Raw genomic sequence first — 23,699 nt, forward strand, 5'->3', positions numbered from 1 at the left:
AAAAGTATTCTATAGCATATTTTTTGGTTTGACACATGTGGAATGTGCCACTGTGATTTTTTTTATTTCTTAAGAAATAACTAAGAGAATGGAATAAATTCACTTAATTGCTTTGTTCTTGTTTTAGTTCTTCCTTTATAAACATTTACTGCTTAGATCATAAAGTGTGGAGGTTTTATTTTTTTATTTGTTTTTAAATACACCTTTTTTTCTCATCTCATTGTTTGGATTATGTTCTCTTCTGCACTCTATGGTATGACTGGAGTTGGGACCAGGAAGAGAATGCTGTGGTCAGCCCCTGGTAAACACTAAAATGTGTTCTTCTTTGTAATTGTTGACAGTATGTTTAGTCTGTAGAGGGAGAGAATTGCATGACTTTTGGTAAAGGTTTATGTTAACTTTTCACAGTTAAGTTAAATTTCTTATGTAATGCAAAAATTAAGATATGGAAGTTCAGAGGAAGGACTACTGAGCAGTCTGGACTTTGTCCTGTTGTGAGAATGTGTAGTAAACAAAATACATGATCAGGCATGAAGGTGTTTGTAATGTTAAACTGAAGAGCTTTGAAGACTATGTTGGCTTTTAGCAGTCAATTTCTCATTATGCCTCTGTAGCATAGTTAAAATTATTTGGAAGCATAGATGGTTTCAGTATGTATGTCCAGATGTAGAGCAAAAGGTTTTTATGGAACTGCAATACATTTTTGTAATATCAGTTCATCTACTTTAGAAACACTAACATGCTTTCAGCTATATGAACGGTTCTTTTTGCTAGCTTGAAAGCCCTATGTATGTTCTTGCATTTTACCACTTGCATCTTTTCTCAAGTATTTGTGTGGGTTTGGTTTTTTTTTTTTTTTTTGAGGGAATAATTACAGATCTTTGTAATTTTTAAAAATTTCCTTGTATTTGTGTATTCCAAACCTCTGTTTGTTTTTTTTTTTTCTTTTGACTTGGGATTTGAGGTTTTATTTAATTCGTTCTCAGTACTGAACAGAACATAAACACTAAACCAAATGTTCCTAGCTATGTTGTTTGGATCTTTTTTTTTTTCCTGGATTTTGAAAGAGAATTTTAAATTTACTTGATGCTGTTGGACACTTACTGTAACTAAGTGTGCTGCAGTTAATTTTTATGGATGTGTGACTCTGCAGCTGTTTAAGATGTTTGACTCTGGGTTACTTTTGTCTATCCACTGCATTTGTGTTATTTTTATAGTTAGATGTGTTGTAGGGAAGTGAGAGAAATCAGGGAACTAAAACTACAGTCATCCAGATTTAGGTTATTTTAAACTGCTCTTAGCTCTGACCTCAAATCTCTTCATCCTGTGTATGTACAGGCACATGTGCTGTTTCTTCATCTGTCTTTGTTCCTTTCCTTAAAATGTTCACAGTTTTGTATTGCTGCTTGAGTACTATTTATTTTAATTTTCATTCAAACAATTAATAAGCTTATAGCTTGCTACAGTGTTCCCAATATAGAGATAGACAGGTGATTGACATGATTTTCCTACACCTTTGACCTCTGTAAAGGGATGCTTTGACTTAAGTTGTGAGTGTTTAGTCATGACACAGTGCTGACATCGTTTGATACCCTGAAAATGCGATTTATTTATGTCTCCAGAAGGTAACATGATAAACAGGTCTTTTGTGGCTTAGAATATCTGTAAACCACTGATTTACTACAAGTCATTGAAGTACACTGGACATGTTGAAAGCTTTTCTCAAGTGGAGCCACCGTTGAAGGCAGAATAAGGGGCTAGACCTTATTCTCTTGTGCCACTCTTGTCCACACCTGGTAATTGCTCCTGGGAAGCAGAGCACCCGCAGGAAGTACAGAGCTAGCGTTGCCATTTCCCTGTTGAAGAGTTTTCCATGGAGTTAATTTTGCTGTCTTTGAATTTAGCTGTTGCTAGCTTTTGGATTTTGCTGGATTTTATATCTGTTAGAGAAAAGGTAATCAAGCTGTGTGAAAAATTACATTAGAATGACCTTTCCTGGGAAAGAAAATGAACTTGATGTATCAAGTATGTTTTTTTAATTAATTTGTGTACTACACTGCATCATGCACATGAGAAGAACACCTAGAAGATTTTTGATGACTCTATTACAGTCTAGATTCAGTTGTAAAACTAACCGTCCAATCCCAAACAGTAACAAAGTGGCTTCAGGCAACTTGCAGATAACAAAAATCTTTTACTTTGATTTCATGTTTATCAGTGGGTGGTCATACTTTTCCCAGAGGGGAGTGTTACTTGCTTTCAGGTTATCGTTGAAGATTTGTCAAGTGCAAGTTTGAGTGTCTCACGGCTCCCGTCAGGCACTGATGGTCTGTGTAATCCCAGGTATCAAAAGCGTGAGTATTTTCAGTGTCTTCTGTTATTTAAAGGATAGTATGTTAAGAGTTGTCTTTAGTAGATGAACACACTGAATGCATGAGCTGTCATTGAAGAGTAGCCACAAACAGGTTGGAAGCTTGTGGGTAAAAATTAAAGATGGAAGAACCAATGGGAACCTTATGGTTGGTGTATACTACAGGCCACCCGATCAAGGAGAGACAACTGATGAAGCCTTCTTCCTCCAATGACAGGAGGCTTCGTGCTCACAAGCTCTCATCCTACTCGGAAACTTCAACCACCCAAACATATGCTGGAGAAGTAGCACAGCAAGCTGTAGGCAATCCAGGAGACTCCTGGAGTACATCGAAGATAGTCCAGCTGATAGAGACCCCTACCTGAGGAGAAGCAATACTAGGCCTTACGGTCACCAGTGCAATTGAATTCATCAGTGACGTTAGGATCGGTGGCAGCCTGGGCTGCAGTGATCATGCACTGGTGGAGTTCAAGGTCCAGAGGGATATGGGACAGGTGAGGACTATAGTCAGGACAATAAATTTCAGGAAAGCAGACTTCCAGGTTTTCAAGGAATTGTTAGGTAGCACCCCCTGGGACATGGTCCTCTGAGACAAGGGAGTGGAACAGAGATGGAATATATTTAAGGAAGCTTTCCACAAGGCGCAAGAGCGCTCAGTCCCCATATATAGAAAATCAAGCAGGAAAGGGAAGAGACTGGCATGGCTGAGTCGAGACCTGCTGGTTAAACTGAAAAAGAAGAAGGAACTGCACAGGCAGTGCAAGCAGGGACAGGGTACCTGGGACATGTATAGAGGCGCTGCCCGGTTGTGTAGGGATGAAGTCAGGAAGGCCAAGGTGCAGCTGGAGCTGAACTTGGCAAGGGAAGTAAAGACCAACAAGAAGGACTTCTACAGGTACATCAGTCAAAATAGGAAGATCAAAGAGAACGTACCCGCACTGATGACTGGAAAGGGGGATCACGTATCAACAGATGAGGAGAAGGCTGAGGTACTTAACTTTTTTGCCTTAGTCTTCACCGATAACTGCTCTCCTCGCCCCTCTTGGGTCATGGGACAGCAAGATGGTGACGGGGGGGGGGGTAGACCGCCTTCCACAGTAGAGGAGGATCAGGTTTGTGACCACCTGAAGAACCTGAACATCCGTAAGTCTGTGGGACCTGATGAGATGCATCCTAAAGTCCTGAGGGAATTGGCAGATGTGGTTGCCAAGTCACTCTCCATGATATTAGAAAAGTCATGGCAGTCAGGAGAAGTCCCTGGTGACTGGAAGAAGGGTAACATTGTGCCCATTTTTAAAAAGGGTAGAAAAGACGACCCTGGGAACTACCGACCTGTCAGCCTCACCTCTGTGCCTGGGAAGATCATGGAACAGATCCTCCTAGAAGCTATGCTAAAGCACATGGAGGACAGGGAGGTGATTAATGGCAGCCAGCATGGCTTCACCAGGGGCAAGTCCTGTCTGATCAATTGGTAGCTTTCTATGATGGGATAACTGCAGCAGTGAACACTTTACATTAGTAAACCGACAGATGTCATCTGTCTAGACTTCTGTAAAGCCTTTGACACTGTCCCCCACAACATCCTTCTTTCTAAATTGGAGAGAGATGGATTTGATGGGTGGACAGTATTGTGGATAAGAAACTGGTTGGATGGTCATATTTAGAGAGTAGTGGTCAATGGTTCAAAGTCCTGATGGAGATGCATGACAAGTGGTGTCCATCAGGGGTCCGTATTGGGACCAGTGCTGTTCAATATCTTTATCAATTATGTTAACAGTGCACCCTCAGCAAGTTTGCAGATGACACCAAGCTGAATGGTGTGGTTACCACACTGGAAGGATGGGATGTCATCCAAAGAGACCTGGACAGGCTGCAGAAGTGGGCCTCTGAGAACCTCATGAGGTTCAACAAGGCCAAGTGTAAGGTCCAGCACCTGGGTCGAGGCAATCCCTGTTTTCAGTGCTTGAGAGCAGCCCTGCAGAGAAGGACTTGGGTGTGCTGGTGGATGGGAAGCTCGACATGAGCCGGCAGTGTGCACTTGCAGCCCAGAAGGCCAACCGTATCCTAGACTGCATCAAAAGAAGCATGGCCAGCAGGTCAAAGGAAGTGATTCTGCCCCTCTATTCCTCTCTTGTGAGACCTCGTCTGGGGTATTGTGTCCAGTTCTGCAATCCTCAGCGTAAGAAGGACATGGAACTGTTGGAACGGGTACAGAGGAGGGCTACAAAGATAACTGAAGGGCTGGAGGGCCTTCCCTACGAGGACAGGCTGTGAGAGTTGGGGTTGTTCAGCCTGAAGAAGTCTCAGAGGAGATCTTATAGCAACCTTCCAGTACCTGAAGGGGGCCTACAGGAAAGCTGGAGAGGGGCTACTCATAAACGCTTGTGGAGATAGGACCGGGGAAATGGATATAAACTGGAGATGGGCAGATTTAGACCAGACATTAGGAAGGATTTCTTCACTATGAGAGTGGTGAGGCCCTGGCACAGGTTGCCCAGGGAGGTTGTGGTTGCCCCATCCCTGGAGGTGTTCAAGGCCAGGTTGGATGGGGCCTTGGGCAGCCTGATCTAGTGGGAGGTCCTTGCCCATGGCAGGAGAGTTGGAACTAGATGGTCTTTAAGTCTCTTCCAACCCTAACTATCATTCTATGATTCTGTGAGTGGAGGGAGGTAAAACATGACCTTTACTTAAATTTTCCCTTTAGAAATAAGGTGCATAGTGTATTTGTGCCCTTGTGTAGTTTGGCTTTGGAATTTTTATTGCACAGTGCTACACATCTTGTAGTCACTGATGTCTACTGCTTTTCCCTTGTGGCTGAACTATCTATGGGGTTTGAGGTCTATTTCTGACCAATCTGTAAGAGTTTGCTGTAGGCACAGGCATGCATAATGATGCAGTGGTGAGGATCTCTGGCTCTAGGAAGAGACAATGGAAATGAATTTGTTTGAAAGACACTTGCACACTTAGATTTTGGACTGTTCCGAGTTTCTGATTCAATTTGGGAATATATTCTTCTGCACTTATATGAATTGAACTTCCCAGTTCATTTTGACTTCTAATAGGATAGGAATTCAGGTGTTGATGAATGAGGTGAATATAAATCACAGCCTGACGACTTTTAAGTTACAATTAGCTTTCGTCAGACACGGAGAAGAATTAAAGCATTGCTTAGAGTTTTCTTGTTGTTTTGGACTTTTGGAACCTTGTTAAGCGGAAAATACAGGCTTTAAACTTGTATAAATAGAAATTTCTGACTTTTAACCAGAAGCAATAGTTGGCAGCTAAGTAATAAATTAAATAATGGTAAATATTCTTACTAAGTATAGTTTTGTAAAGTAAGGGAAATGAAAAGGCTTCCAATCAATGAAACACTGTTTGACAGAGTGGGTCATGGAATGCAAATGGTATCAGTTCAAAACATCTGTAAAAGGTGATACAGAAATTTTCTGTGTGATGCAAGAAGCTGTTGTTTCTAGGCAGTTTCTGTCAGCTTCAGAGAAATCAGAAAAAATCATGAAAAGCGGGTCTCTGCCATTTATTCAAGCGAGATACAAAATGAGAAAGAAGGAAGGGAGAGAGCAGACTGGCCAAGTCATTCCAGTCTTTTGGCAGACACAGTTCACAACATCATTTGAGTCCACCAAAATCTTAATTCCTGTTGGAAAAAAGTGTCAACAACCTCTGTTATTTGCTATGTTATATTTTTGAATGAAAACCTTCACTTATGCAGTCACAGTGAAAGAAAAATGTAATAGAGAACAGAAAATATTGCAGTGGCATGCATTACTATCTTGTTCGCATTTGAATAAAATTTGCAGCTCTGATTGTTTAATCTTCCTTAATTCTGAGAACTGGAAGGGTTTCATATGGGCCATGAGAGAGACCAGCGCACAGTGGACAGTCTCAACGGAATGTTGGAAATGGATGGGTTATTGTTGTTTCGGATTGGGCTTTTTGCACTTTGGAAGGGAAAATGCTACATGAATATATGACAAAATGAAGATTACTTTATGAAAAGTGAACAAAAAACTTTTTTCCGCTGTCTTCATTAGACTTCTACAGAAATTTGAGAAAGTGAATTTTTTTTTTAAAAGCTTATGAAGTGGTCTGTCTTTTTGGACATTCCTCCATCTCCTTAAAATACTCTCACCACTATCATAAGAAGTGGATCAGACTTATGGTTCATCTAGCCCACTCAGCAGTAGGGGAGGCTATTTAGGGAAAGCAGGTAAGTCTTGCCTCTGTCCATGCTCTTTGTCTTCCCCCAGTGTCCAGAATTATATCTAGAATGTTTGAAGTACAACTCTGCCTGGTCCTATTAAATAACCATTTATAGACTATTGTCTGTGAATTAACTGAATATCTTTCTGACCCAACTTACACTGTCTGCCTCCACAACCTCTTGTGGAAGCAAGATTGGGAAATACCCTGGTTTCTGCATAGAAAAGTACATTACTTCTTTTATCTGCCTGAAACCAGTGTGCCTTGAGAGACTGCTGCTGGCTTTCGTATTGCAGAATTAGATGGATAACAGTTTTTACTCATTTTGTCCTTTATGGCTGTAAAGCACAACCAAATCCACCCACAGTCTGTTCCTCTAAAGTAAGCAGTCTCACCCACCTTAATATCTTCATTTTCTTCATCTTCTTTATTGTTCTTTTTTTATGTGCTCTAGTTCTGTTACTTTTGAGGTGTGAAGACTAGTGGCATGGTACTTGAGATGTGGGTTCACTGAAGTACTTATATTTTTTTCATGGGTTTGGCTGGGATAGAGTTGATTTTTCACAAGAAGCTGGAAGAGGACACAGCAGTGACAGCTGATCTGGACTGGCCGAAAGGAATATTCAGTACCATGATGTTCTGCTCAGTATATAAGAGGGATATTTGGCTTGGGCCATCGTTCATGGCTTCACAGGTTGGTAATTGTGTCTCAGTAATCATAGCTCAGGATTGTGGCTTGGCTGTGCAGCTCAGGATTCCAGATCAGGAGCGCACAGAGCCTTGGTTTTTTGAGCAATGAGTGTTTTGCACTGTGTATCATTTGCTTTGTATATTCTTTCTTTGTTGCTGTTGCTTTTCTCTTCTTTGTCTTTTCTGTTGAACTGTTTTTATCACAACCCACGAATGGGAGAGAGGAATGAGCGAGTGACTGCATAGTTCTTTGTTCCTGGCTGGGGCTAAGCCATGACAAGTTCGGAAATGACACTTGGTTTTACATTTTACTCTCTTTTTTGTTGTAGGTGCATATTGGGTCAATGTTTTTAGAGAACTGTGTTCTCTAAAGGAAGAAGGATCTCATGTTGTAACTTCTAGTTCCAGTTCTATCACTGAGTCCCAATAATTTCAACTATTTTCTTCTGAGTGCATTGTCTTTCTTTTGTCTATGTTGAAGCTCATCTTCCACCTTTTTTGTGTACTCTGCTATTTTTGAGAGGCCCTTCTGACTACCTGAAAAATTCCTGCCGAAGGATCAGACCCCAAATTTAGCATAAATCAGAGTGTAACTGAACATCAGGCAGGAAGATGATATGTAAGTTTCTAGCTAATGTTTTTAAAGGCCTGTATCACAAAAAAACCCCAGTGCTTACTTAGCTTTCTCAGTCCCCTCCTTCATTAGCACTTGTTTGCATGTAGTTTTCTTATACAGAGTATTAAAATATCTCATGGTATGGACTGTTCTGATCATAAATTTACCTAGCACCTGATTTTAGCCTAGCATCTGGTACCAAGATAATTCTCATTGCAGATGTGCTAGCTCACTTTCAGACTCCCATCTGGAGTGAACTAGATGACCCGCTCCCTACAGGAAACCTTAACTTCCTTGACTGGTTCTTAAGAAGATACCTGAACTGCATTGTTTTGGCTGCCACTACTTTGACAATCCTTCAGTGTTTAGTAAGCACCACACTTTCATATTCTCATGCATGTCCCTGGGTGTGCAACACATGTTCCTGCTCATGCTCTAGAATCATCATAATGAGAGGCTGCAGTGCAGTTTTCACTTTTGTTTAGCTCAAGGTGCATAACCATAAAAAAAATTAAGAGGTCTCGGGGCTCTAGGCATGCCACTTGGGACCGCAGGGGCACACTTACACAAGCGTTTCACTTCAAATGAAAAATGGAAGTTGAACATGTATCTCTGTTCATCCATTATATCCTTGTACTGTGCTTTAGTTCACTTCAAAAGTGGCCTTGGAGCACAGGAAATTCCTTCTGGATGAAATTTACCTGGAGGGTACACTCCAGATATGTACGTGATGCACTTCAGCAAGGGGTATTCAGTCTGTAGCACGAGACCCCTGCCAGTTCCCTTCAAAACAAACAGTATGAATGTCTGATCCCTGGCACCACCTGCACATCTATTCCTATTGCAGTATGCTACTTACTACTGTAGACACAGCTGAGTGACCTGGGTTGAGCACTAAGCACTGTGGATGTGAGCAACGTGCCACGAAAAGTGCTGTCCCACGGCTTTTGTGGACATTAACTGCTATATACCGGTTGCCTTAGGGTTTCTGTCCATGGTGTTGTCTGGAAAAAAAGGCAGAGGTGATCTCCGAGACTTGAGGTGTTTCTTTTACAACCTAGTATTGCCCGCTGCTTGAGAGTGAGAAGATTGTTCATGAGTTACGTCTTTTTTTACTAAGAACATGACAGAATCTAACTTGAAAGCGACTAATAGATCCTAATAGGGGTTGCCTTCCCTCCCCATGAAAAAGAGAATAACCCCTGTGGTACTGCAGTGACAAAACCAACATAACTGAATAAAAGGATTTTAGATCATGGAGCACTTTGCCATCCCATTAACACAATTTTGGAAGTGATTACTGCTCATCCTGCTTGATACTACACTAAAACAAGGGGGAAAACTACAAATCTAATTGAAGCATTCCAGGATTGTATAACGCCTTGACTAAAAGTAGTAGTAAACAGTGGAGGATAGGTGATGAAGTGCTTCTAATCTGTGTATCCGAAACTACTTTCCTAGAGGTGGAGCAGGTAAAGATGGTTCTGAATCTTGGAGCTGTATGCTATGTGACCTGACCTGAGCTTGGTCCTGCTGTGGTGTCATTATGGGAGAGGCTTTGCACAGCATTGCCAGTATTGACCCATTAAGAAGGTCAGCCATAAGTTTCTCTGAATGTCAGTGTAATGTTTCATAGGGTATGAAAAATTATTCATATGAAGTTTAATACGAGAACAGGAATGTATTTAAGACAGGTGATGATATCATACCTAATCATTTCTACCTAATAGTATGCCTTCTGGCATCAGTTTTGGGTCTGGCTGGCTGCCTTTTTGCTTTCATTACATTTATTAATTTCTGGTCATAACACAGAAATTAACATTGTTCTTGAGAAACTTCTATTACTATCATCAAGTGGGAGTATCATCTCAGTGGAGATCTATTATCATGCAAGATGATTAGGAAGTATGGAATGAAAAAACTGGTAAAACGTGGCACAAAGTAAATGTACTTTTGCTATAGATGGGGAAATCACAGACTGTAAATGACAGGAGAAAAATCTTGATATTCTAGTTAATCACAAAGTAGGTATGGACTACTATGGTCAAGTCACAAGGGAAGAAGCGAGTACAGTTTCAGAATTGCTGTTATTTGGCAATAATAACTGCTTCTATGGAAAACAGTCTGTATCTGTAAAACAGTTTGTTTATGTTGACAGCGAGGTGCTAGTCAGCTTTCTAGGGTGAACAGCAGAGGCAGACCCCTTAATGCGTTCAGTTTATTGAAGGATTTCTAAGGAACTTATGGTAGTATATATTAGATATGATTAGACAGGTACTTCCTTCCAAATATCTTTTTCTGTGGCTAAATTATATGTGGAGACTTATCTGCTCATAAAAGTGATAGGATGACTGGCACTCTACAGCTGAGATAACTTGATAAATATCTAAATATGTGTATCTGTGGGACATGGTGGTGTGGTACTTCTTTATGAATTGAGAGGCTTTAGAAAAAAGTCTTCTCTCCTGCTCTGACACTGGCACTTGCAGAGGAAGCATGTAGCTCTAGCTGCTGAATATAAGGTGGTGGAATACTCTTGAAAATCTTTACTGAAGCCAGTGGGATGTCTGCCGTTGGTTTCACTGGCAATTGAAGCTTCTGAAAGCAAATAAAAGATGTTTTAGGAGGTTCTCAGTAATGTAAAGTAATGCCCTTTGAAATCTACTTAAAAGGGTATTAGCTCCCTACCTTGAAAAGAAACTGGATCTGCCTTGAGAGGAGGTAAAAAGAACATTTGTGTAACTGGTGAAAACACAAGAGACTTGTTTTGAATGTAGATGGAAATTTTAGAGATTGGCTTGCAAAAGGAAAGGTCAGCAGAAAAACCTAGTGAATCAGAATGTGAAAAGATTTGAGATATGACAATTGTTAGAGAAGTAAAAGCCATGACAACAGCACTAGGATGCAGCTTTAGATAACTGCTTTAAAGAACATGCATTACTATGAACAGCTGACAAATTCAGGTAGACTGGACATGGCAAATTATAATTTAGTGGTTTGGGGTGGAGGGGATTCTTGGCGTTGAATACAAGGGTAGTTGAAATGATACTTGTGTCCTGTTTGCTGTATGACGGACATTAAATGTGCTGGTTGTATTTTGAAGCTAAATATTACACACAGTTCTGTATGTCTGTGTGTTGTTCCCCCTCCCCCCCATTTGTTAGTAGACTGTCAGTAAGATCTGTGAACTTTCTTTTTTCTAAAGCACTATATTTGGTGTGGGTTTTGCACAGAGAATAGATACATACCTTAGGTGGGGATTTTTCTGACTTTGGTAGCTTTCTGGATGGGGGCAAAAGTAAGTTGGGTTTCGATTGAAAGCTGAAGTATAAAGGCAGACACGGTAAAAACTTGATTTAGGTATTGTTAGTTTCTATTCTCAAATTTCCCATCTGTTATGTTGTAGACATGTACAGACATCATAAAATGTGGTTGTAACATGTTTGTCATTTGAAGGACTTTGATTTTGTTGTGATAATTCAGAAAATAAAACCAAATTAATTGGTAGCTAGGAATCATTCACAAAAATAAATACTAAAATATGTCTTTTATCTGTGTGAGCCGAACACTGGCAGAGTACGGGAACAACCACAAAGCCACAGATAAAATTAAAAGAATAAATTTATTTCCATTACCTCCTGATCCAGGGAAATTCTGTAACAGCACTTGGGAAGAGGAAACACAAGCAGGAACACAGGGACTTCAGAGCTCATTCCTAGGTAGAAAATGTGAATCCCAAAACTATTGCTTTGCTTATATTTTATCACTGAAAGGTGGAGTAGTTTTCCACTGTGCTTTTGTCTTTCTCAGAGCAGTGCAGAGATCTCAAGCATGTTTTCTATCTAGGATGGTCCTGGGTTTAGTACAAGCAAGCCTTCAGCTTACCTGAACACAAAAGGTTCTACTTGTCAAGCACCCAAGTCTAGGCAATTATTAGCATGATTTATGTGTTTTTCTACATCCCATCTGCAAGGTCACTTGAGCGTGTTTTACAGTTCCTCCTCACCAATCTTCCATTACATTCCTCCAAATTATTTTATCTAATATATAAAAACTTGCTTTAGAAACATTGCAGATACTCTGTGTGTTTAATGGCCATTTGACAGTGTGATAACACTATAACTAAGGTAACAGACAAGAAAATAAGGAAGACTGGCAAAACCAAAACAAATCTGTATGGCTGCATAAAAGAAAACTGAAGTGTAACTGTGATTGATATAGTGAAAATAAAAGGGTACTTTTTTGTGGAAAATTAAACTTTGAAACAAAAGAAAATCAAACATGTTTAGTGTTGTGTGGAAAAAAACATCTGTCACTAGTAACTAGCGTTTTTTTCTTGGGGCTTAGCAGCAGGGCTGTCTGTATAAGGCAGGGGGACCATGACAAGTGCTGATTGCCTGAATAGGGGCATCGCCACAGTTGAGATATCAAACCTGGCATTATTTTTTACCATGGGATTTTTTCCTTGAAGTTTGGTATAGGCATTGTTTGGCGAGTAGAGGATTATTTTTCACCTCCCTGAGCTCTGTGAAAGCAGAAAAGCCCTTCCACCAGAATTGCCAGGGTTGGAGCCAGCACAGGAGACAGTTTTCCAGACCATGGTAATTCTGGTAAATGCTGCTTTTGGATTTGCACCTTCGTGTTTCTCCTAAACATGTTTTTATGTATGTAACTTGAGGTTTGTATGATTTTTAAAAGCAAGTGAAGAAAATTCTGCTTTTTGCGACTGTAGTTTTTGGATATAAAGTGGCAGACAGTGAAGTTCAATCATGCGCAGGTGTCTCTAGATGAGATAACATTTGAATAACATTGAATAAGATTAGGAAATCCATGGCTTTTTCACAAATGCCTGCTGCAGTCTTTCAAGGAATGGGCAAGTTCTGTTGCAGAGGTCATCAGCATGGCTCTGTAGCAGATGTTAATTTGTATATTTTTGCATTCATATATGAAACATCTACAGTTGGAAAAGCTAAGCGCTCAGCTGACAGCCACTACCTGAGCTAATGTAACACATTTATGAGCCTGTGGCAAGTTCAGAGGGTGTAACATAAGTTGGGAATTTCCTTTACTGAGTGTTGGGTCTGTTAACATTGCCATATCCTGGTCCTGCTAAAAATAATTGCCTGGGTTTGAGCTGACAGAGGTTAAACAACTGCATGATGATCACATGATAGCATGACACAAATGGGCGAGGTTCTGCTGCTGGTTTCTAGGGAGGAATTTGAGCCTTATAGTGGAAATTATGAACCTTTCTTCTCCATAGCCTTCACCAGAGCCTGTGTGTAAATGTTAATTATTACATCTCGAAGTTATTTGCAAGACTTCACAAAAATTTTGCATGTGAAGTGCAAGTATACTGTTTTGAGTGGGTGCACTTTAATTATGTGGAAAGGTGGGGAAAGCTGTGGTCTTTTTCCAGCTTTATTTCTGGAGTCACTTGGAAGAGTGCAAAGAGGTTTGAGTCACATGTCAGCCAACACTTTAACCCAGACTGTAATTTAGAGAACATCAATCCATAATTAGCACTGATAACTTTCATTTCTGCGAAGTATTAGGAAGATGAAAAGGCCATGGTTTTCATTGATTTCTGCTTCAAAATTGTTGGTATTTTTGAGAAGTTTTGCAGGTAGAATGTGTTCAGTTTGCTTAGAGGTAAGGATCTAAGTACAGCTTGTTATTTGTGATCAGTTGGCACTGCTGCCCAGGTTGAGGGCTAGTTAAAATGTTTTATTTAGCCCTCATCACTTCCTTTTGCTGCTGCTTCCTAAATCTTTTTCTGCACCAACAGCTACTCTAAGGACTCTTACAACGGAGGGGATATATCTGATATTTCTGCGAATGTGTGTGCTTGCTTTCTTGTGTTTGTTATCGTCAGATTACTAGGAAGAGAGGGAATAGAGAGTTGATGTTCTTCACTTGTATTGATTAGGGTAAGAATATTGTAACGTATTTAAAGTAATTGTGTAGTGTTGGCTTAACGTATGTTCATGTTGTACTGCTGTATTTACAGCAATATTTTTTGCTTGCTCTAATCAGTAGACGATAAGCCAGATGCCACACACTGTATGACAGAACATTTTTATACAAAAACTAGCCTTTTCACATAACTTCTCCATTAATTTTGAGCCCTGTGGCAATGGAACAACTTCCTTGAAAAAGTTTTGCTTGTGATGTGAATTCTAGTCATGTAAGGAGAGACACTAGAAAAAGCTGAGTGAAGAGCTGGTGTATCAGTGCTAAGGCTCTACTTTTCCTCATTTGTTTTTGAGGTGTGTGTGAAGATAGTCTTTCTTGAATCACTTGTTCATTTTTCAGTTTGTCATAAAATTAATGTTTACATAAACAAGTTTACATTTCAGATTTTGATACCAACTCTAGAAAATGCACCACAGGTCAGGGACTTTGACTTGAACTGCTCTTTGCAGATTGTTTTGGCTCTTACGCTTTAGCATTTGTAGCTTGGTCTTGCTTTATATGCTAGACGAGGTTTATGCCAGCGTAATTGGTTGCTGGCATTCCTGAATTTCACAGCTGCTGTATTCAGCTGTGTACTACAAAAATATAATGGAATACTGTTTGTGGAGAGCAAGAGACAATTGTAAAGATGTAAATGTGCTTTTTGGCACTTCAGTAACATGTAAACTTTTAGTAACACAAAGAATTTTTAGAAATAAATTCTATGGATACATTGCCAGTTTAAACATTATAGTGTACTTTTTCTATTTAAGCTGAGAATGTTTAGAAGATGGACATAAATTTTATTTTTGTTAGTGTTTTAGGATTTTTTTTAATTCAGTCCTGGCTTTCTTGGCTGGGGAAATGGATGTAAACTGGCACAGAAATGGAAGATTTTATTGTAATTCTTTTGTTACAGCTACTGGCTTACTGTGTTTGTGAGAGTATTTAGTATTTTCTATTCGTTTATCAGGCTGCTTTGATCTCCTTTCACTTGTTGTGGCAAAGATGAAACCTTGTTTTATTGTTATTTGTTCTCTGTCAAAAGCAAGAAAGCACGGGATCAGGTAATAGGACCTTTGTGATGGCTCTGCAACTGATACATTGTCATAGGTTTCAGCTGTGCATTGTGCTTTTCTTCTTCAGTAATGGTTATTACAATATTGTATAGAATATGTTTTGCTAAACTTTCAGTTTTCATATATAAGTTTTCTTTTGATTCTGGATTGACAGCTGGGCTGAGCCTTAAAACAGTAGCAGGAGATAATAGCAATGTAAGCTTGAAGAGTCTTCTAGTTCCCACCGATTTTGTGACCTTGCATCCAAACATCCCACGTGGAAGTGGGAGGAGTGGCACTGTTACAGGAAGGCAGTGGCTTCTGTTACTAGTTTTCTGATGAACCAGATAGCTAATTGAAAAAGTTCAGCAGTTGGGTGTTCTTGCACAAAATTAGGTCTCTCAGCTGTTATTAAAAGCAGAAAAATTAATGAAGTGGTTTATTAAGGATCTTGCTCAAAGAAAACACACAGAAGTGCTTGTCCAAGGAAATGAGATGCAAGAGTGTTGTGCTTGGCAAGTCTGCTTCAGCCCAGCCACCAGCAGAATTTGGGCAGGCTCCTGGGGGTGGTGAGTGTGCACAGTGGTGTTTGAATGAGGGGAGAGGGAAGACTGCCCGTCCATGGAGGGGCGGGCACGGGAAAGCATGGCTGCAGTCTCTGCCAATGCAGCTCCTGGCAGCACCTTTGTGGGGAATGTAGGCTAGACCATCCCTGCAGAGCACACAGCTGGGGCGCGCGAGTGGTGCTTGGGAAGCACAGAGGGAAGGATTTATTCATACAAAACCTGGCTCAGGGAAATAAAAACTAACGAATGCTAGAGGTAAGGAACCAAGTGAAGCAGAGAGGGAGGGTTTTCTTTTTAAAGTAACAAAAAAAAAAAAAAAATTACTTATACTGCTTTAGTTGTGAAGTGAATCCTATGCTTTGGGCAAGGACAGGCACAGAGGCTGTAAATGCGTATGTAACATGTGTTACCAGTGAAGTGAGCACTGCAGATGTGAAAGCAGTGCTGCCCAGGAGTGCCAGCTGCTCTATGGGTCTCCCAAGCGCTATACTTTTCCTGAATTTCAATTCCTCTCTTTTTCTGCACATTATATATTAAGAGTACACTGATTTGCTGTTACCTTCCATGATGCTTCCCCATAGACTCTCTTCTTGCTTAATTTTAAGTAGGTGTGAGTTTTGGTAGTCTTTTCAAAGAAATATTAACAGTGTAAATTTGTTACTTGCACTGTTAGGTGAGATAATTTGGGATAGCAGTCAAGGGTTTTCTTCCTTTCTGTCCCTCAGCAGGCCCTAAGAGGCTTAGGCTGTATGAAAACATTAACTTCGGGAAACTGTCAAATTATGACTGAAATGACTAGAACGGAAATTTGAAACATCAGCCAAGGAGAAAGCTGGAGTTGATTTCAGGACCTGAGAGCTTTAGGAAAGAAGAAGAGTAAGTGCAAGGTAGAGGACACCCAGACCAGAGCAGACTTACAAGCTCTGCACTGTGCTTCGCCCCTAAGTGGGGGCTGAGCAGCAGCAGTAGATGCACAGGCTGCTCTAGGATGGTTGTTCCTGGTGTGGGAGCTGCATGTGGCCGGTGGGCATCCAGAGGGAGACTCAGGGCAGGTCGAGTGAGGGATTGTTTGTTTGTTCTATGTCTCGTTGAACGGGGGATGTTAGAGGATGTTACAGGAGCAGTTGCATTGGACTCCTATTCTTTAGAAACACCAGTTCTTTTTGCTCCTAGGGCAGAGCACTGATGTGAAATCAATGTGACACCTGGGTCTTGATACTTTTGTGTCAGTGCATGGCTGCTCTGCTCTTCCAATTGCTTCTCGCTAACGTGTAAGAAGAAAGACATAAAAAAATTGCTGTACACTACATGTTTAAGAAGAAATGTCCTTACTCCTACTGAAAGTTTACAGATTTTATTGTACTTTATGGGGGCCTGCTGGCTTTGGGTCTTTTGCTGGAGAAGTCAAGACAATTTTACCTTAACTCAATTCCCCAGTTCTTTTTAAAACAGTAATTGGCATGATTGTTTCAGGCAGTTTAATTTGAATTGAATTACTAACTGATTGGATGCCCATAAGAAATGGATATCAGAATACAATTTCGGGGGGCTTTGCTTCTGCATTGGGGCGTGTAATGTCAAATCAGCCTAGAAGAGGTACAAACAGGCCTTTGTGGAGCACACCTCAGGAGACTCTACATCAGTGGGAGTAAATAGTCTTGGTACTGGAGTTTCTTCTCTCAGAAGAGAGGGCCTAAGTGATGTGGCTTTCACGTGGTGATTTGTTTACTTATCACTCAGTTTTCTATTAATTGAGTTTTTAACTTGAATTGCGGATCTGGTATGAGCCACTTCACAGTGTGTGGCCAGGAATCATCTCCTTTTTATCACATTACTTTTTTTAATCCTCTTTTTCCTACTTCTCACTGTGTGTCTCAGTGCAGGGACGAAAATTACTTATTGAATTTTTTTTACCAGTTCATAAGTGATCATTTGTGTTTGCGTTCTAGGCCGAATTCACCAAGCTATGGTAACGTCCCTAAATGAAGATAATGAAAGTGTAACTGTTGAATGGATTGAAAATGGGGATACTAAAGGCAAAGAGGTAAACTCAATTATTTTACAACTTTTCTCTTTTAAAAATGTGTGATCCATATGACTATTACTTTGGTATTTATGCTGGAAACAAGGAGAAAGTATTAGTCCTAAATTACTTGATAAATTTTTTGTTACAGTTTTGCATGGTACCTGTTGGGCAAATGCTGGTTTCTGTTGTATTAAATTTGGCTTCCTGAGCTCTGTGTCATGGCTTTTATATAGTTCTTTTAATCTTTTCATTGATTTTTGAACCATATTACAAAGGCTGACGTTGTTATCCTCTTTTTAAAGGTAGTAAAGTAAAATTTTTGAGGGGGACAATTACCTGCACTTTAGACAGGAAACTAGCGGAAGACCTAGATTAGAAAACTGTATTTGTATTACTGAGGAGTTGATGAGAAATATTGAACTGTTTGTTTGTTTGCTTTTTTTATTTATTTTTTTTTTTGGCAATAGTTTTCCGGCCTTGCTTTTCTTGAGGAACCGTGTCTTTGTTTGCAGTGCTTTCTGTCCCCTGTTCTTTTACATTTTTGACTGCGTTGCCAGTTTCAGCTGCAGTTTGGAGAAGCGTCTGAGAAATAATTACTTGCTGGTTTTATGAAAACACAGGAAGAAGGAAAAAAAAAGTGAGAATGTCCTGGTGATCTCATCAGCTAAGCTCATCCCTCTGGACACATAGAATCCATACAGTGGTGAGGTCTTTCAAAGGTCTGGCCGTGGGAATGGCAGTCCATAGAGACCACAGCTATTTAAGATTTTTAGGAAACCAAGTTTCAGTAGGTCTGAAACCGGCTATTTTCCTGCCCCTCCCCCCATTACACTTTATGACGTTTTGAATGAGTAACACAAGAAATATAATAGTAGGATAAATTTAATGTGGTTTCAACTGCACTTTTGTTTTCGGGGTCATTGTAATTCATCTGTTTCTCTTGCACTGTCTTGGAAATTTCAAATAATTGAGATCTTTTTATGTTACAGGATGTCTTTCTTATTCTGGAGTTATTGTCAAATTACCACAGTAGTGGTACTGACTACTTCTGTTTTAATTTAATCACGTTGCAAAATTATTATCTATTGGTCATTCTTAATTCATCTCTTTTTTGAAGCGTGTGTTTTCAAATACTATGAAGACTAAAACCTACACTGCTTTTAGTGGACATAAAATAGTTCAGGTTATAGAATTAATAAATTCTGAGGTAAAACCACTAAATATATTTAATGTTTATTCTCAAACGTATCAAGAGATGTGGAGAGGGTGAATATTGTTCTGAGACTCATAAATGCCTTTTATATTCTTTTACACAGATTGACTTGGAGAGCATATTTTCACTTAATCCAGATCTTGCTCCTGACGAAGATATTGAACCTAGTCCAGAGACACCACCACCACCTACTCCATCAGCCAAAGTAAACAAAATCGTGAAGGTTGGTAATTCCTGTGCTACATATTCATGCTAAACTTACAGTACTACTGTATATGTTGTTATGCTTGAACTTTTAACTTCAGCTTTTGTGTTTGTGATGCTACTTGTTAACTATATTCCTTTCATTTTCCTGTGATGAAAAGGAGTTTCTGAAAATTTCCTAAGAACAGGTTTGGTAGAGACAGAGTTGAGGACTACTATTTATATATCTTAAATATATCTCAAGGAAAAATACAGAAAAGATTTTGAAGGTTGTTTTGAAACAGTATGTATGGTGTAAGCAATGCTCACTCAAGTGTCTTTAGGGAGGGATTTGGAAGCAATCACCTCTCTATTGCTGACATGTTGTTTTCATTCACTGGAAAGAAGCAGAGGTGGGGTTGCAATTTATGTTATCCATAATAAGGTGGTTGAGTAACAGAGATTTCTTCCTTTCTAGAGTCGACGAACTGTGGTACCTGTTAAGAATGACACTCCTTCCCGAGATAACAGAGGTAAATGTTATCTCTTTCCATTTCAAGGAAGTTAAAAATATGGGAACATTTTAACCTCCTGCTCACTTAACATTCTTTAATAGTTCTGCGTTTCTAGTTCATTATGTATGCATGTGACATGTAAAAGACATGCCATTTGCCTCTGGGGTTGTTAAGCAAACTGGAAATCTCATTCAGTGGGAATAAGTTTTTTCGAACTAATATGGTTTAAATTTGAGACCTCTTATTGATTGGCTCTCCTGATGTCCATACATGTTGTTGTTTGTAGTAAATAATCTGTTTAGTATGAAATAACCCTGTAACCTGTATTTTAATAGGTCCTATGCATCTTATTATTCATAGCTGGCTAAAGTATTTGTTCTTTGCTGGCCTTGTAATTAAGTTTTTCTCAGCACACCATCATTTTTTTTTTTTTTTTTTAGTGTAGTCAATTTGTACTGTAGACTAGGTCTTCTGTCATATTTGGAATGATCTGGACATTTGTCTTAGATTGTCCTGTTCAATAACTGTTTCCGTATTTGTCTCTGTTGCACAGTGAGCTGGCCTCTGTTTGACATGTCATCTTGAGGCTGCTAATCAAAGCTGATGCCTTCACTTTTGTACTCTTCTGGCAGACTCCAGTTGGAACATGTGCAGGAAATGGGCCAGCTGAATCAGAGTTGCTTGGAGCAACTCTTTAAAAAACATTTTAAAACATTCAGCTCTGCTAGAGAGGGCTGCATGCTCACCACTTTTACTGCATTCACTGGGAGCAGACATGACTGCATCTTCAGGAACTGGAATCCTTAGCATGTATAGAATAAATGCATAAGTTTAAACATATTAATTGTATCTCTTCTCCTGTCAGAATAGTGTCAAAAAAGTTTGTTTCTTTCATTCACAGATGGAATTGCACTTTCTTTTGTATCCCTCTGCTCCTGCAGAGATTGTACATTTCATGGGGTGGGACCCTTTTGTAACATCTAGAGAATATGAAACAGCAGGGCTGCTTTTCTTCCTCAGTTTTTGGGTTTAATCACAATATAGACAGAATTCCAGCACTTCTAAGCTTCAGGACTGTGTATCTCTAAGTACATTCTTACATAATAAGTATTCAAAAATATACACCTGCAGCACTGGTACTGAATATGTTTTGTTGGTGTATAGCGCTAGAATAAAAAAGACTGTGTACCAAATGTCTTCATTAATACAGTTTGTACAGTTATGACTCCCCCTCACCCACAGTGAATTATTGTGTCTGGAAAGGGGTCTCATTTTATCTCATAATGAAGCATTTTTGAGTCAGGTAGAAACATTAGTCTTCCATGTTCAGATGAGCTTTCTTCTTTTCCTTTGCAGTGGTTGGTTCTGCACGTGCGCGACCTACTCAGCTTCCCGAGCAGTCTTCCTCCTCTCAACAGAATGGTAGTGTTTCAGATATATCTCCAGTTCAAGCTGCAAAAAAGGAATTTGGACCCCCTTGTATGTAAACCATGTATCAAGGATTCATTCATTCTGGGCATTACGTATACATTCTCTTGGATTATGTTGTTGTCCATAAATGACAAATGATCTACATGCGCAGTTGTCTATAGGCTTCCTTGAGAAGCTTCTTTGGAGAGCTGTGGCTAGAGAAATGTTCAATTCTGTCATAGTTGGGCCAGTATTTTGAGTTTGTTTTTCCTTTATCTTTTTTTTAACCGTGGTGGTGGTGTGTTTGATTTTTATGTTTCTTTAATTTGCCTGAGCTTTCTTTTAATTCAAAACAAGAAGTCACATGCATCTGTCCAAATAATTTTTGAGCATAGCTGTACTTATATTTTTGTTTGTGTAATTATTGTCCTGTGATTTTTTTTCTAATTTATTTGTTTTAAAAAATTTAGAAATTAAATTGCTGTAATTATTCTGTACTGATACTGATTTTCTGAAAAGATAGTTGTTAAAAACAAATGCATTGTAATTATTTATAAATTAGTACACTTGAAATGTTACAATGTAAATACTGAATTCATACACCACTGAAAATATTTTAAAATTGTATCGTTTTCTTTAAGCACGTAGAAAATCTAATTGTGTAAAAGAGGTTGAAAAATTGCAAGAGAAGCGTGAAAAAAGAAGGTTACAGCAGCAGGAACTTAGAGAAAAGAGAGCTCAGGTTAGTATTTGTAGCTCGGGTGGAAAAATTATGTCAACAAGAGAAATTTGCAAAATCGTTGTGGTTTTTTTCAGTCTTTAATAATTCTTTGTGAACTCCTAAGAACCTGGAAATTAAGTGTTTTTAAGTAGTTCAGTGCTTGGTTGCATTGCTGTTGTAAGTATTACTTTAGACAGTTGTCCCCCTCTTTTTTCCCTGCAAAATAATTGCTTTCAATTGCTTACCGTGCCATGTGTTCTTCAAAGATCGAGTACTGATGATAGCTTCTTAGGCTAAATATATTGTTGAAAATCACAAAGCCTGTGGCTTTTAGATAGTGCTGTTATTCTAGAATAGGCATTACAATATCATGATAAATTGTTCTTTATGGGCTTTGATGCTTTGTAGAATATCTGTTTGAAACTCAAGTGTGAACCATGACTTTTTAGATTTTTTTTTCTTTAAACCTGTCCTTGCATTTATAGTCTAGCTTTAAATCATGGAAGCTGTTTGGCAGCAATTTTTTAGAAACTCATGTGAAAGAAATGAAGTTGCTTCTCCCGTGAGAAAAATCTCTTAATATTAAATGACTCTCTGTCACAGTGGCATAAAAGCTTTTGCAAAACCAGTAGTGTAATTTTGTTGGCAGCCCCATGCATACGCGTTAGTCTCTCTAAAGAGATACTAGCAATCCACTACTGACATGAGAAGTACCACCACCACATAAATAAATCAGGCAATTTAATCCGTGGCGTAATGATGTTCGTAAGTTGACCAAAAATCACGTGTGTTGAATTTATATTCTCTAATTTCCATCCATTTACACAAATGTGAAACATTACTATGTCTTTATGTGTGAGGAACAAACATTTTGCTTTATACATTACAATTCTTTGATGTGGTACTACACTTAATTTTTTTTTTTTTATCACTTTTGTGAAGACTCCATTTGCATCTGAGTCTTAAACTTCTGTATCATAGAATAGAGAAATACTAGAATCATAGAACAGGATGGGTTGGAAGGGACCTTGCTGCACGGAGGAGAAGGACCTGGGGGTGCTGGTTGACAGCCAACTGAACATGAGCCAGCAGTGTGCCCAGGTGGCCAAGAAGGCCAACGGCATCTTGGCTTGTATCAGAAATGGGGTCACCAGCAGGTCCAGGGAGGTTATTCTCCCTCTGTACTCGGCACTGGTGAGACCGCACCTCGAATACTGTGTTCAGTTCTGGTGAGGCTCTGGAGCATGTTTAGAGAAGAGCAACAAAGCTGGTGAGGGGGCTGGAGAACAAGTCTTATGAGGAGCGGCTGAGAGAGCTGGGGTTGTTTAGCCTGGAGAAGAGGAGGCTGAGGGGAGACCTTATTACTCCCTACAACTACCTGAAAGGAGGTTGTGGAGAGGAGGGAGCTGGCCTCTTCTCTCAAGTGACAGGGGACAGGACAAGAGGGAATGGCCTGAAGCTCCGTCAGGGGAGGTTCAGGTTGGATATCAGAAAAAAATTCTTCACAGTAAGAGTCATTGGGTACTGGAACAGGCTGCCCAGGGAGGTGTTGGAGTCGCCTTCCCTGGAGGTGTTTAAGGAACAGGTGGATGAAGTGCTGAGGGACATGGTTTAGGGAGTGTTAGGAATGGTTGGACTCGATGATCCATTGGGTCCTTTCCAACCTTGTGATTCTGTGATTCTGTGACCTTTAAAGGTCATCCAGTGCAACCCACCTGCAATGAGCAGGGACACCTTCCACTACTGGATCAGGTTACTCAGCCACATCCAACCTGACCTTCCAGGGATGGGGCATCAGCCACCTCTCTGGGCAACCTGTTTACTGGTGGTGAGGCACTCTTGCAGTAAAAAAAGTCTTTCTTCTGTATGAGGAAGCTCTGTTTATCTTAGTGACTTGTATGTATCTGTGGTTTGTGTTGCTTTGTATGTTCTGTTGTAGTTGTAGTTGTGAAATGCAGCAATGACTAGCCAAGCACTGTCTTATAGTAGGGAAGGCCTTTAAAAAGGTTTTTAAGAAAATTAAGGCAAACCCTTTTTCTGTAGCAAGCAGTACTCCTTTCTGGATGTCAAAATGAAATATTTCAGCAGTAATACATTTTATATGGACTTACTATCAGCAGTTTTTAATTCACTGTAGACAGAGTGAACAACATC

At 39.6% G+C, this 23,699-nt stretch overlaps 1 protein-coding gene across 7 annotated transcripts in view; it reads left to right on the forward strand.

Annotated features, from left to right (window-relative positions):
- Positions 1-23,699, forward strand: part of KIF2A (kinesin family member 2A) — a 59,548-nt gene that overhangs the window by 6,736 nt on the left and 29,113 nt on the right. For 5 of the 7 annotated variants that reach the window (XM_054053754.1, XM_054053757.1, XM_054053759.1 and 2 more), the window contains exons 2-6: positions 17,427-17,521; positions 18,820-18,939; positions 19,378-19,432; positions 20,771-20,893; positions 21,466-21,566. In XM_054053754.1, the coding sequence (XP_053909729.1) occupies positions 17,427-17,521; positions 18,820-18,939; positions 19,378-19,432; positions 20,771-20,893; positions 21,466-21,566 (494 nt within the window). The remainder of the gene's footprint in view (positions 1-17,426; positions 17,522-18,819; positions 18,940-19,377; positions 19,433-20,770; positions 20,894-21,465; positions 21,567-23,699) is intronic. The other 2 variants (XM_054053758.1, XM_054053761.1) reach the window with 1 other exon arrangement.

The sequence above is a fragment of the Cuculus canorus genome, chromosome Z (assembly GCF_017976375.1).
Source record: "Cuculus canorus isolate bCucCan1 chromosome Z, bCucCan1.pri, whole genome shotgun sequence".
NCBI lineage: Eukaryota > Metazoa > Chordata > Aves > Cuculiformes > Cuculidae > Cuculus > Cuculus canorus.